Consider the following 14,510-nt stretch of genomic DNA (forward strand, 5'->3'; position numbering starts at 1 on the left):
AAACTTACTTGGAGACCAGAAGTCAAAATGATAAAGTCCTTAGAATAAAAGCTATTTTGCTTCCAGTAAGTCAGTAAGTTTTCAAAACATTAAAATAATCATGTGAATTAGAAGATAAATGAAACCCAATTTTAATATGCTAAACTTCTACTTGCCTAAAGCCCAAGAATTTAGAACACTTCTTTTAAAACATGGCAACTGATTCCTAGCCTAGAAGGAAAAATCTATGAAAAGAAAGTCTAAATTCAAAGACAGTAACAGGAACAGATTCAGAATGTAAGTAACTGGCCTAGGAGACACGTGCAATCTGCTGAGACTCTTCAGTTTGCTCATACTACACGAACACTACAAACAGTGGCGGCACTTACCTTTCAGTGTGGCCTTCTTCAATACTTTCATGGCGTAAAGCTGTCTAGCATCAGAGCCTGAGATTTTTTTGACTAAGAAAACCTGTATTTAAACAAGAGAAAGTAAGTTTTATAAGGTATCCCAAACTATACTACCGCGAAAATAAGACCTCTACTGTAATAAAGCTTATTATTAGAAAGATTGATACATTAACTATTTTCCTTAAAATGTACCAATTATAAATACAATGCATTGTAAACGGTGGTTATAACTTTGGTGTCAATATAAGTGAATATATTTTTGTTGCTGCTTGTCAATTCCCAAAGAGCATGTAAGATATAAGACAGAAACAAACATTTTAAAACTATGCAGCAATTAGAGAAAAGCCTAACATGTTTAAAGTATAACACAGGTGGTGATTGCTCTGCTTTTAACAAAACAAAAATTGTTCTCATTCCATAAAAATTGTTATACAGGAGTTCCCCTTGACCACAGTATTCTGTTGATTCAATTCTTTTGATGAATAGTCTTTTCTGTACATGAAACCTTTACATAAATTTCTCATTGCTGGGCAGAACAACTTAAAACACTTTCAGTGAAGAAGGCTACTCACAAATATTTAATGTCAATTAAGTCAGAACCTTGCCCCCCATCTTTTAAAAATCAAATACACACACATACCCAAATATGAAGAACACAATTCCCTGCTATGTTACTGGGCATCTTGATTTTCCAAGTGTTTTTAGCTGCTTTCAAAAATAAAGTGTGGGATTTATGCAAAATGAATAAAGTACGCTCTAAATAATTCACGGTCATGCTGTAACATGGCTAACACAGAACTACCAATAAATCCCCTCTACTCACTTTGATCATTAATTTCATGATCTTTTCCATCAAACCTTTAAACAGACCTGCTAAATGGACCTGAATTTCACCTTTTTCTCCTACTCATTCTTTCCTAGCTTGCTATTGAGCTGCCACAGACGGAAGAAGAGACGCAATTACAATGAAGAATTAACTTTAGGGTCAGCTCTCAATTATCCGTATTAGCACACCAGGCTACTAGCACAAAATAAAAAAAAAAATGATTCATTCAACTGATTGTAGGGCGAGGCAGAGTTCCTCACTTCGAGAAACTGTGCCAAAGGTAATGGGCAATGTTCTCAAGTTGAGTGAAAAGTGCCATACTGCATACAGAAACAGTGATGCAGGGTATGTTTCTCTCCCCAAATCATCTCCCTCATCCCCTCACCATGGCCCACCCTTGAGTTCCTTTCAGCCTGTTAGCAGTGAGCCAACCTAGAGAGAGAAAAGTGTTCTCAATCAGGGCGGTTCCTAAAATGGAATAATGTTCAAATGTTAAAGGCAATCAGAGATTATGAATATTTCTGAACTGAAATAAATTCAAATTAGGTGGCAATAATTAGGATTTATCTGATATTTACTGCTCACTCTTAAGATTCCCTAATCAAGCTTCTTTGTGCCACTCTACAAGGAAAATTCTCCCCATGGGTTCCAAACTTTCTTCATTCTTCTTGGAAAGCACCTTCCTGATACTTTTCAGCACTTCTTGGTTTTCGCAAAGGATCTTCACAGACATTTATAATACATCATCATCATAATTTTGAGAGGTGGGCCTACTAAACGATGCCTATTTAATAGCTTCCAAGCTAGGGCTCTGAGAGGTAAAATAATTTGCCTAGTGTCACAGTGGAGGTATTGGGACAAGAACCAGGCCAGCCACCCAGTTCTGTGCCCCTGTTCAGGGCACTCTTACTGTGTTCCCTCTAGCTGGTCACCAGTCAAGCACAGCAGGAGCAGCAGCAGCCCCAGATGCCATGGGATCTTCCCCCATCAGCATTTCTGACCTTTCGAACTGCCCCATGAAGCTATTCTAGGCTCTGACAGGTCACCCCTGTTTCCTTGGCTTAGACTGGCTTTTTAGGATGAGTAAGACAAGAGATGCCCTATTTTTAATGCTTGCTATTTATAGTAAGGTATTTAAGCTACTTTTAAAAAAATAAAGGGAGAAGCATTCTAACTTTTGGAAACTTCACTAATTGTGTTCCCTGAAAATCTAATGTATAGAAATAAAACCATCTACTTGAGTTTATCCATAATAAATTGCATGATAACACAATCTTGTAGCAGATACTATGTACTTGGTCTTATTTAATTCTTACTACTACCCTATGAGGGCAAGACTATTATTTACTCATTAATTCTTTCCAGAATTACATGCTAGGTACTGTGCTTCTGGTTCAATGGTGAGACATGGTACAGGCATGCATGGCCCCTGCACTCACGGAACATACAGTGGGGGAGACAGTTAATAAACAAATCATTACACAAACAAAAACCTGCAACTGTGGTGAGTGTTGTGAAGATGACGTATGTAATGTTCTGAAAGGGTAAAAGATAAGAATGTGACCAAGTAAGGATGGTTGAAAAGACTTCTTTGAGATCATAAGCATGGGGGAGCTAACCAGCTGAGGAAGGGGTTGGGGTAGGGGTAGGGCAGAGTGTTTCTGGCAGAGGGAATAGCACATGTAAAAGCTTTCTAGTGGGATGGAGGCTGGTGTTTACAGACTGAAAAAGAAGGCCAATGTGGTCAGAACACATTGGCAAAAAGTATATAAGGTGACGTTGCTGAGGTAGCTAGGGGCCAGACTGAGGGGCTCTTCAGCCATCTTAAGAATCTGTCTTTATCCTAAAAGCAAAGGGAGGCTACTGCAGGGTTTAAGGAGTATAAGACTAGCTCTCTTTGGCTATCATGTAAATGACGGCTTGAGGCAAGAATAGATTTGGGAAGCCCAAGTTAGGAGCCTCCTGCAATAGGCCAAGGAGCAACGGTGGTAGCACAGACTGGAGGAGGGGCAGGGAGGAAACAGGCATGATTTGAGAAATCTTTACTAAATCAATAGAACTTGAGGACAGATCAGATTGGGGGTGGGCAGAGGGAAGGATGGAGGCTAGAGGGATATGTCAAGAATGCCTCCCAAATTTCTGGCTTGCTTAATTAACTGGGTGCCATTCACACTGACAGAAATGAAAAGAGAGGTTTGGGGGATAGGGGAAAATCATGAGTTTGGTCTTAGATTTGCTGAGTTTAAACTGCCTTTGAGACACACAAAGAGAAAAAAAATAAGCAGCTGTACGTGGAGTTCAGAGCTTGGAGGCCCAATCTACACTGGAGATATAAATCTGTCACATCAGCTGTATGTGGGTTTTATTAAGATAGTGCGCATAGAGAAAATAATTAGTAGGGAGTACAGAGTGAGGAGAAGGTAGCTAGAATGGAATTTCAATACTTAATGACTGTCTAGAAGAGGAAAATGGGGCACCAAGAGGTTAAGCAACTTGCTCAAGTGCACATAGCAAATAAGTAGAAGAAGGAAAAAAAAAAGAATCCAAGTCCAGCTGACCTAGAGCCCAAACTTGCAACCAGTATTTTCTGCTGGCTACTTTAGCTATATTTGGATTAAAAACATCACTTTGGGTTTGAAAGAGGTTAACAGCTATAAGAGATTACCTATGTTAGCCAAGAATTGCTAAAAAGTCCTATTAAAATACACAAGAGGGCGAAACTGGTGTTGTTTTGAAGCTTGCAAAGCATAATATCTTCAAATGTTTCTTCACAGAGAGGTGGTAAGCACGCACTACAATGTGAAAGTTGAATGCAATCTCAGGATGTTCCTCTTGCTGAAAAATGGACTAGGCAGATCAAGTAGTAATGATTATAATGCTGTACTGCTCAAAATGGAGTACAGGAAGGGCTCCTGAGGTATGTGGCAGGGGCACAAGGAACACTTGAAGAAAAATGATAAAGATATTGCATCTTCCGTAGCAATTTTAGTTGTGGGATTTGGGAAATAATTTTGGATATTAAAAACAAACACGGATATCACTGAACAGGATGCAATCTTTGCATTCATTTTTAAGGCAAGCTATAATTCCCCGAAATTTCATACTTGTAGTGGTTACCCCCCACCCTAGTTCCTTGGGAGTACCCATTTACTTTCTGCTGATTTTACGGATAGTCTGGAGGAAAGATTGAGGTGCACTGTTATAATGTATTCCAAGATCACCTTTCCATTTTACACGAAGACTCAAAAGGAGGCTAGTGTATCACGGGAACATTTTGTGGTTTTTTATCATTCAAGAAATGTAATTAGAGAGGCCATATAGTCTTGAAGATCAAACGAATATGAAGTGAATACTGTCGATTTACAGAAGTTTCCAATGTACTTTTGAATGACTTTATATTCACTTTCTCACACTTACTGATAGTGAGAAATGTAAAAACACAGAAAATACTGCTTTGTAGGGAGATCAGTAGTATTTCATAAAATATTTCCATTCCTCATTTGTATGAAATATACATAAATTCCAAAAAAAATCACTTTTTACAAAGCACCTATTTATAACTTACCTTTCCAAATGATCCCTGCCCTAATACTTTTAAAAGTTCAAATTGGGAAGGATCTGCCTTTTCATGTCCTTCCTTCACATGATGTGTGATTGCAATTTCTTTGATACTGCCTTCTTCCTGTTGATGCAAATATAAGGGGAGAAGACAGAGTTAGAGCTACTTTCCCTGGCTATAAATTAAGCAATATAAATTTAGTGGATCATATTAAAAATCCTCAAATTAACACATACAAACCACCTTTACTGACCCACCAAGTAAACAGAGAACACATGCCAAGCAAATATACTTTCAAGTTAAAAGTCAGAGACAGAATAATACCCGCCAACCACACAGGCCAGTTTAACCTCTACATAACATTAGCACTGAATACTTTCTAGTCTTCATTCTTCCTACTGGAGATAATCAGAATAAGCAGTTTCATGGGGTGAGGGCAGAGAGTGTAAAGAAGTCTGAAAACAGATCAGAGTAATCTGCTGTGCTCTGACATGCGGATGTATTAGGTAGAACCAGTGCTATACACAAAAGACTCCTGATTACTGGGGAGAGGGGTTGAAAAATATTCCAGGGTAAATGTGGAGATTTCTACCCTCAACAAGGGCGTTTGAAATAGCATGCTGATGTTTACTGTGTTTGAAATGTCTAAGTTACTTTCTGTTTCTAGGATTACCTGAGATCTGAGAGGGGAGAAAGAAATTACTCTAAAACAGGAAATCAAAAAGATTTAACATGCGGATGGAAGATTAGACAGAAAAAAAAAAAAGACTGTTCAGCATGATGGAACAGTAAAAAGTCTTGGGGTTAAGTGAAGGATACTTCAAGACCGTGGATGCTTTACTATATCTGAGAGAAGGTGTCAGAAGAGAAAAGTTGACAATATATGTAAATATACATAGCATTTCAACTACTTATTTACTCTGAGAGCAGCAGATTAAGTACACCGTACTTAATCAAGACACGTGCTGTAAGTCAGCCAAAAACTGCAACAATAAAACAAAACCCAACAAAATCAGAGACATAATAAGCCTGTCAAAGATTATCTTTTCTTTTCTTTCATTTATAATGCTATTTTTTCCTACTGCATATGTACTATTAGTATAATCTAAATGTGTTATACAAACGTAAGTAATTATTTTTATTGCCATTGTATTCCATATAAATGTTTGAACTCAACTAACATTCTGAGATGCCCACAGAAGGCTAGCAATAGAGGGAATTACAAAGATTTCTCAAAAAGATATACCAGGATATCCTAATGTGGTAGGTTTTGAAAATGAGTAGTAAAAGGGAAAAAAGCTCCTGTAAGAGGACAAAAAAGAAATCCAGGTCCACCTTTTTACTCTTTAAGATAGAAGCTGTAGTTTGTAGAATGTTCTACTTAGGCAGCTTAATCATTTTGGACTCTCTTGGAACTTTGGCAACAATAATAAAACAGTCCTCTAGTATGGTTTATTCCTTTATTTTGTAATTTCACATGTATGATCTCATGTAATTCTCACAACGATCCCATGCAGTAGGCATTAGGGTAGAAACAAACATTAGCTGACTGCTTCCTGGCTACCCCTTCCATCCAAATGAGACCAATGTACAAGGGCAAAGAAAGGAAACAAATTAACAAATTCTTTAAAAAAATCTTTCACAGAACAATGTATATGTGGGATTGATTAAGTAAGATTTAGACTAAAATCCAGCAAATATTTATTAAGCACTTAACGTGTACCAAGCTTGGGTTAGGTGCATTTTTACCTTTTATCTTCTATTTATGCTTCGTGACACACCTTTGACTACACAATAATACTCAAGAGGGCTGATGATAACACAGAGTAGAGCACACCCCAGAGCAAGCACAAACGTTTCAGAATTCTCTGTGGGCTCCTCCATTGACCATTAGAAATTCGACAGATCTTTTAAAGGCAAAGTGGTTTGAATACTCTACAATCTGAAGTCTATAAACAGATCAAGTAAAGATCATAAGCTAGGAACTGGCAGACTCAGGGCTCAATTCCAGGTCTTCTGGCTTCTAACAACTTCTAAAACAAGGATCTTAGCATTACACCACACCAAGAGGCTCTTGGTGGTTCCCTATCCAAGATCAATGGCAGGAACATACAGACTGATTTCCCTGATCTTTGTAACTGGTCTGTATCTCTTGGGTAAGTTAGCTAAACTGATTGGGGAAGTGGTCTCTGAGCCTGTAGTAGCACATCCTTATCAGAAAAATAAAATAAAATTAGCATATATTCAATATTTGTATACTTTTATTGGCTTATAAATTATATACTTTTTGAATTACTAAATTACATACATTATGCATGGAAATCAAAGCATAAAGAAGCTCTCTGTTTTCTTTTCTATACACTAAAGTGGTTATCAAACTGTGAAGACTAATGGATTACAGACTTGAACTCATGAGGCCAAGTTCATGGGTTGGATTCCAGCATGTGCCAGTGAGCCTCCTGTGGGAAAAGCTAACTGTTTAAGAGACTAACTGAAGTCAGTTATTTATGCCCTTATATCATGAGGCTTTAAAGAACTATACCCTGTAACGTTCTATATGTTTTAACATTTTTCTTTCTTGGGTTAAGTGGGATGTGATTTATTAGGCTGCTACACTTTTTCATCTTATATTTCATAGCAAATACCTACTACAATTGTCTGTCACAAATAAAGGTGCAACATAGGCAGGGAAGGATTACCGAATTATAACTGTTCTGCATTTTGTAGTGGGCATACAAGATCAAGCCTTACTCTTACAGTGGGAGCTACAATCAGGCCATGGATCTCTAAATAAATAGCAGTTACTATTCACAAAAGATTTCATCTTTGATGACTACCCTGCCTTTCCTCTTATGTCAAAAAATTACTGAAAAACATAGTCTCTCCCTTTGATCCTTTCATCCAACAAACATACGAAAACACCTGCTGTGTATCAAGCATGGTATCTGGGATACTGGGAGTATCTCTTTCTATTTCCAATATAGTCCAGGTACAATCCTTCGTTACCTTTCCTGTAGAAAACTGAAATTAGCTTGGCCACTCATAATGCCCCTTTTTTGCCACTGCCACTCCAATTCATCCTCCTAATAAATTCATTTTCTGAAAGTAGACAGTTTCAGTCAAATGGCCAGACTGCTCAAAAACTCCTCCAAGTTGTCCCAAATTAAATGCACTGCTTGACCATGGCATTGGAGGCCCTCTACACTATGGTCTTAACTGCTTTTCTGATATTATTCTCCAACAGTCCCTTACACGTAGGCTTTTGTCAACTTGCGTTATTTCCCATTCCCTAAGTTTTTTTGTTTTTACAATCAAAGTAATACATGCACATGGGTAACAAATCAAATAGAGGCAGAATAGCTTACGATGAAAAGCAAGTCTCTTCTCACCCTCATACCTAGACTTAAAAAAAAATGACTTCTGCATTTACTTTGATAACTTCTTAGTTTATTAAGACAATGCCCATTGATTTAAAAGTAAGGAACATGAGAGACTTAGTTATATTGTGCCCCCTCCACCCATCATCTTCCTCCTCAATGTTTGATAGTATTATTTTCATATAAACCTCCTGTCTTTCCCATCAGTTTCAGACAGAATTCTAACTCCTCATTTTGTAAAAGGAGGGTAATAGTGCCCATAAGTTCTTACCCTCAAATTTCCCACTTCGTACTAGCTGTATTTTTACATTTTATTAATATTAAGGCTATTAATATTAAAAAATTAACATTCTCTCTTGTAACCACAATCAAATCCTTCATGCTGTCTCCACAGCCTGATTCTAAAAGCTGAAAGGCTATATAAGCAGCCACATTTTCATAACAATATCTTGTTCAAATGCAGGCTAGGAAGTATAGGTGGCAGGGCATAGTTCAGTGGTAGAGAGCATGCTTAGCATGAGAGGTCCTGGGTTCAATCCCCAGTACCTCCACTAAATAAATAAATAAGTAAGCCACCTTCAAAAAAACAAAAAACAAAAAATTGGCTACAGAGTATAGTAAATTTCCTTTTATACGAGTCCATAACAGTGACTTCTGAGATAATCCAAGGGGACTTTAAATCTTAGCTTTTAACCATACTTTCCAGTCATCTGAGACCCCTCTCTTACCCCCTCATCGGGACTGGTTGTTCTCTAGGTCTTGCTGCATAGCTATTACCTCGGGATTTATCTTCAGTGCTTTCCTGATTGAATCCACTATTTTCAGTTTCCCACGTCTCTGTCTGTCTTAGATTGCTCCCTCATAACTTCCTAAGAAAGGTGATGTGGAAGAAAATGTTCTGGATCTTGCACATCTGAAAATGCCTTTATTTTGTCTTCAGATTTGTATAGTTTGGCTTGCTACCAAATTCTAGAATAAAAACAATCTTGCCCAAGAACGTTGACGCCATTCCTCCACTGCCTCCTAGCACTGCTGATGAGACGGATGACGCAAGCCTGATACATACTTTTCCGTAGGTGACCTGGTTTTAATTCTGGAAGCTTTAAGAATTTTCTCTGTCTTTGTACTTCTGAAATTCCACACTAAGTGAGATAAACATGGGTCTCCTTTCCTTCAGAATACTAAGATGCTTGGGTAACCTTTGTAATCTAGACTTGAATTCTCTACCTCTGGGGGAATTCTAACATTTCTTTGATAATTTCCTTCCATCTACTCTTTAGGGTTTCTCTTTTTGCAACTCTTCTAGTAGTTGGATATTGTATGCCTGGAATTAAATCCTTATCTTTTTTCTAGTTACCAGCTCTTTTCTGAAATATGTCCTTTATTATTTTATTTTTCCACGCTCATAATGAATTTTTTATTCTGGCAAATCTTATTTTTAAATAAATTTCCAAATGTTCCTTTTTTGTCGGTGTTTCTTTCCTTTGTTAAATAGCACCTTCCCCCATTGCCTACTTTCTTCCACCTCAAATTGGATACAATCCTTCTTTGAGGATATGAACTAGAACTTTAAGTCTTTTTCTAGATTGGGGCCCAGAGAGTACAAAAAACGTTCTTGGGGGTGGAGAGAAAAGATCAATGCCTATGGCCCAAGTTCCAAAAACTTGCCACTGTTCTATCCTCAGTACATTTTTCTGTCCTCCCAAGTTTAAATTTTTACTGGTCATGTCAGCAAACCATTTTCTATCTAATATATATACACATATACACATGAAGTCATAGTGGTATGACAGGCACAACGTCCTTGGTCAGTATCTTGATCCCCAAATCGTGGAATTTTTCCAAGTTATGGGACCACGAATACTTTAGAAATGAATGTGAAGTCCAATGAGGACATAATACTAATTCTTGGGTAATCTTGGACAACACCTAGGAAAGCAACGATGTGCTCTTATAGCTCATATCTGGAATCCAGTGAGACGGATGCAGAAAGGAAAACCAAATTTCTGAAGGCACTAATAACCAAGGACAGGCCGATATTTGCATGTGACAAATGTTACCTTATGTCATTAAATCAATTGTTACTGAAATAAACTTGTCACATGAAAACACAGAACTATAGTTTAATAGCTTGTAAAATTGTGTTTCTGCCTGTAAAGTACATGATGAAGCAATTTTGTGGGAAGAATTTTATCAATGAAGTAGAGCATAGATATGAATGATATCCATTCTAATTACTTTGTGAGGTTCACATTTTTACATTCTCTGGCACAACTGTACTTTAAATGATACATGGATACCTGTCCATGTCAGAACATGATAAATACCATGGAAAATGATACTAAGTTGGATAAAAGGGATCAGAAGTAAATGGATGGAAAGGAGGGCTTGTAATTTTAAATAAAACATCAAGGCAGGCTTTATTAAAAAGGTGTTGTTTCTCTAAGGAGGTGAGGAGCCAACCATCTTGGGGGAAAGCATTCCAGGCAAAGGGACAAACCAGTGTAAAGGCCAGTGTAGAGCACACATAGAGACCAATGTTTGGATCAGAGAGTGCAAAGGAGACGAAGAGAAGTTCAAGAGGGGACTAAAATTCAGGTGGCTCTCATGCTTTTGCTTCTCCCTGACTGCCTGGTCCTGATGGAAGTGTTTCTGATCCATGGCGTATTCTCTTAGGCAATTCAGATTATGGGCCAGGTAATGTGCTAGGTGTTAGCAATACTAAGATACAGAAGAGTACCTGTCCTCTAAGAATTTACCTAAGGTTTCAAAGATTTGTTACTGGATAAATACCTGTTGAGATATGACCCTGATAGGTAAAACAAACTCAGTTCAGTTAAAAAATCTATAATTTCAGGAATTTATAAAGAGTATCATTTTAGACATCACAGAAAAATGGCAGAAGAAAATTCATGGACAGGTGAATCTTTTTGTGTTCCTCCAGCGACACCAAAAGCCAGCTCATTTGTTTCCCAGGACCATCAAAAGGTCCATAGGTTTCCTCTTAAATGGTCTTTAAGGTTTACCCACTAACAGGAAAAAATTAACTCAATGTTTCCTTTTTAAGTTGAAAGGGAAAAAAACTTTTGTTCTTAAAATGTTTTTAAAAAGGATTAAAGGAAAGGAACTGAAATCAATGCTGCCTACCTGAATTATAGAAAACTAATACTGTACCATGCAAGCATCAAGAAAACAAACTGGGTGACATTAACTGATTTTAAAGAATGATTCAACATTTGGCATTATTCCCTGCCTTGTATACATAATTTCCTTTTTCCTCCCCTCCCTTGAGTCAGGAAGTGTGTTCTTAAGGCATTTGTATTTTTTAAATTGTTCTGAGTGTCAGAAACTCTTGTTGAAGGTTGAAATAAAATAACTTAAATACCCCTTGGTAAAAGCCAATAAATAAGTATTTACTAATCATGGATCTGTAACCATTTTTTGATCTAACATAAAAAACACATGATAAATGAAAAAAGTATACTTTATTTATCTCTTAAAAATAATCCAAAATTGAAGTAAATAAAGCATCGCTTTCTATATAGATACCGATAGTTCCATATTATATAGTTCTTTTAATTTTAAAAGAAAAGAACTATATGTTAATTTTTTAGATGATCAAGCTACATAAAAACTGTTGGGCTGTATTTGGCTGTGACACATAATTAGACTGGTTATTCATGCTGTGGTGCAAAATCACATTTTAATTTATTCTAGATTACAATTCAACCAAGTGCAATTTACTTGATTTGCTAATGGATGATAAATATACTCAGCATTTTTCATTTAACCAAATTCTGTAAGAGAGTTTTCCAAGCCAGCTTCTTGTATCTATGTTTGAGAAAACAGCATTGCTGGTTCTCCAGACTAATATTCTCAATAACGGCTGCAAAGAGCACAGAGTTTTCTCCCAACTGGGAATCCCAATCAACAAATTTAATTCTCTTTAAGAACAGCAGGATAGCACAATTCTCATGGCAAAATATCAAGTTGATTTTTGGAAGATTTTAGATTACATATAATGCAAATTATCATTCACTAAGCACATTTTAACGAAGTAATGCTTGAAAACTGTGCCTACTCTAAGATAAAATTACTTGCTTAAAGGTAAATACAATTGATTAAAAACTTCAAATTTTTAAAGAGACCAATTTCAACAAAAGTCTGTTTTTAAGTTCTTGACTGTTTAAAATAACATATTCTCCTACTTGTCAAAATGTTGCTTACATTATTATGACACAGTAATCTCCTTAATATTAGTAAGTTCCACAATTTTGTCTATGCCTGGCTTAATACTGAGACTTAGTCATCTGTTTTATATACAAAATTACAAACACCAAGATAAAAATTACTTTGGCACTAAAATGCCAATGTAAAAATAAATTTACAAAATATACAAAGTAGAAACGTAGAATACATACAGCTGGCTAACTTTTAGTAAATAGAAGTACCATCCTTTAAAAGTTCTCTAAGAACTGGTTTTGAATTTTGAAAAGTGTCTTAGAAGAACATATAAAGTGAAATAATTGTTTAATTAGCATAATTATACTTAACTCCAACTAAAACATTTTCTTCTTTAAAGAAGTTGAACAAAGCTTACCTGTATAGAGCGAACACGAAAAGACAAAAATTTAAACATGGCTACGAAACCATGATGGTGATAAAAGAATTTCTGACGGTAAAACTTAAGTTAGAAAGGGAAGGCCAAGCCCCTGTAAAGTTTTCCCCTACCAGCTGTTCCGGCAATTAGAAAATTTCCTGTCAGGCGGGTCCTGAACTGCTAGAAAAAGAGGCCTGACAATTTTCCTGTGGTAAAAGAAAGGAGAAACGTAATGGCGCGGGCACTAATGAAGCTGATAGGTAGGGAGTCCAGAACAGGAAACCAAAACAGATTTGCTGATAGCAAAATCCTGTTGAAATGTTCTTTACTCCTGGTTCCCAGAAATCCAGACAATTTTTCACAACCAGTGAAATGAACATTATTTTATTTCAGAATCCTGAAAAATACTGGTATTTCTTAGCCATACGACTCTTCAAAAGCAACTGAAACTAGCCAGCACTATTAAAATAATATGTCATTGATGCACATGTGAAATTTTACCCTTTGTAATGTTTATACACACACCCCAAAGGATACTTTCAAGACTAGTTTAAGGTTATACATAGAAATGTCATGAGTGTTCCCTGTCAATGAGGAAGAGTTTCATAACTATGGGAAGAAAATGACCACATGCAAGAAACTTTCTGATTGTGCGTTAAGGACAGATTCTTCCTGCCTTAAATGAAAGTAAATTCCATTTAAATTCACATTGGTCATAAACATCAATTATCAACCAGGTTAAAGACGTCAAGGCCCATAACTAAAACTCACATTCCTGGTTGACAAAATCTAAATTAAAAAAAAAAAAAAGTCCACTCCCTGGGTTGTTAGTGAGTAAAAGGAACATTTACTGTAGAAGTCAACCTGGAAAAGGAGAGGGGCCAAGCTACCCGACAATCCCTTACTCCATTCCATCCTCTAATAGCTTCCAGAAGTTCTTCTAAGGTATTTTTGCTTTGGAAAATATTTTTTAAAGTAAGCCAATATTCAGAACATGATCACTGAGATAGTGGTATTTAAACGAAACCAAAGGACAGGAAAGTTGTGGGGAAATACTTAATGTACACTTAATCTAGGTGGAACCAATAAAAAAAACCTCAAACATTAATCTACATAGCCTATACGAACTGAATAAAAATCACCGAATTTTCAAAACCTGAATAGCCTCTAGAAATCACCAAGCTTGCTTCAAGCTTGAAGGAACTATGATCAAAGCAGGCACCTATTCAATATCTTGTAATAGCCTATAATATAAAAGAACATGAAAAGGAAAAGTTTTGTATATATATCTGAATCAATATGCTGTACTCCTGAAATTAACACAACATTGTAAACTGACTAATATTTGAATAAAAAAAAGAAATAAATTATAACAAATAAAAAAAAAAAGCAGACACATATTTGATGTTGGAGCAATCTATCATGGGAGCTCAGTGCTGCTCTCCTGTATTGAGCAAATGTTAGAGGGCCCATTAGGTGCTACAGGTACCACGTGAAAGGCCAGGGCTCTTCCCGCTAGACTGAATTCTTAGGGCTATGTTTTATAAATGTTCCTGCTAGATCAGATTTTTATGGCAATATTCTATAAATGACTTAACAGGAGTTGAAAAAAAAATCTGCTCGATTTTAAAAATTATCCTATGTAACCAAATACATTAGAATCAACTGGGATTCAAATAAATATCTAAGATTAAACTTTCAATTCTGCCTGGGAATCTGTGCACATCTCTTGATTAAAAATGCATGTCAAAACTTTTCA

At 36.5% G+C, this 14,510-nt stretch overlaps 1 protein-coding gene across 6 annotated transcripts in view; it reads right to left on the minus strand.

Moving 5' to 3' along the window:
• RPS6KA3 (ribosomal protein S6 kinase A3) overlaps positions 1 to 14,510 on the minus strand; it is a 104,338-nt gene that overhangs the window by 45,681 nt on the left and 44,147 nt on the right. For 5 of the 6 annotated variants that reach the window (XM_010954533.3, XM_074359501.1, XM_074359502.1 and 2 more), the window contains 2 exons: positions 4,781 to 4,897; positions 369 to 450 (listed from right to left, as the gene is read on the minus strand). In XM_010954533.3, the coding sequence (XP_010952835.1) occupies positions 369 to 450; positions 4,781 to 4,897 (199 nt within the window). Of the gene's footprint in view, positions 1 to 368; positions 451 to 4,780; positions 4,898 to 12,751; positions 12,905 to 14,510 lie in introns of those variants that run through there. The other variant, XM_045516335.2, reaches the window with a different exon arrangement.

The sequence above is a fragment of the Camelus bactrianus genome, chromosome X (genome assembly GCF_048773025.1).
Source record: "Camelus bactrianus isolate YW-2024 breed Bactrian camel chromosome X, ASM4877302v1, whole genome shotgun sequence".
Classification (NCBI taxonomy): domain Eukaryota; kingdom Metazoa; phylum Chordata; class Mammalia; order Artiodactyla; family Camelidae; genus Camelus; species Camelus bactrianus.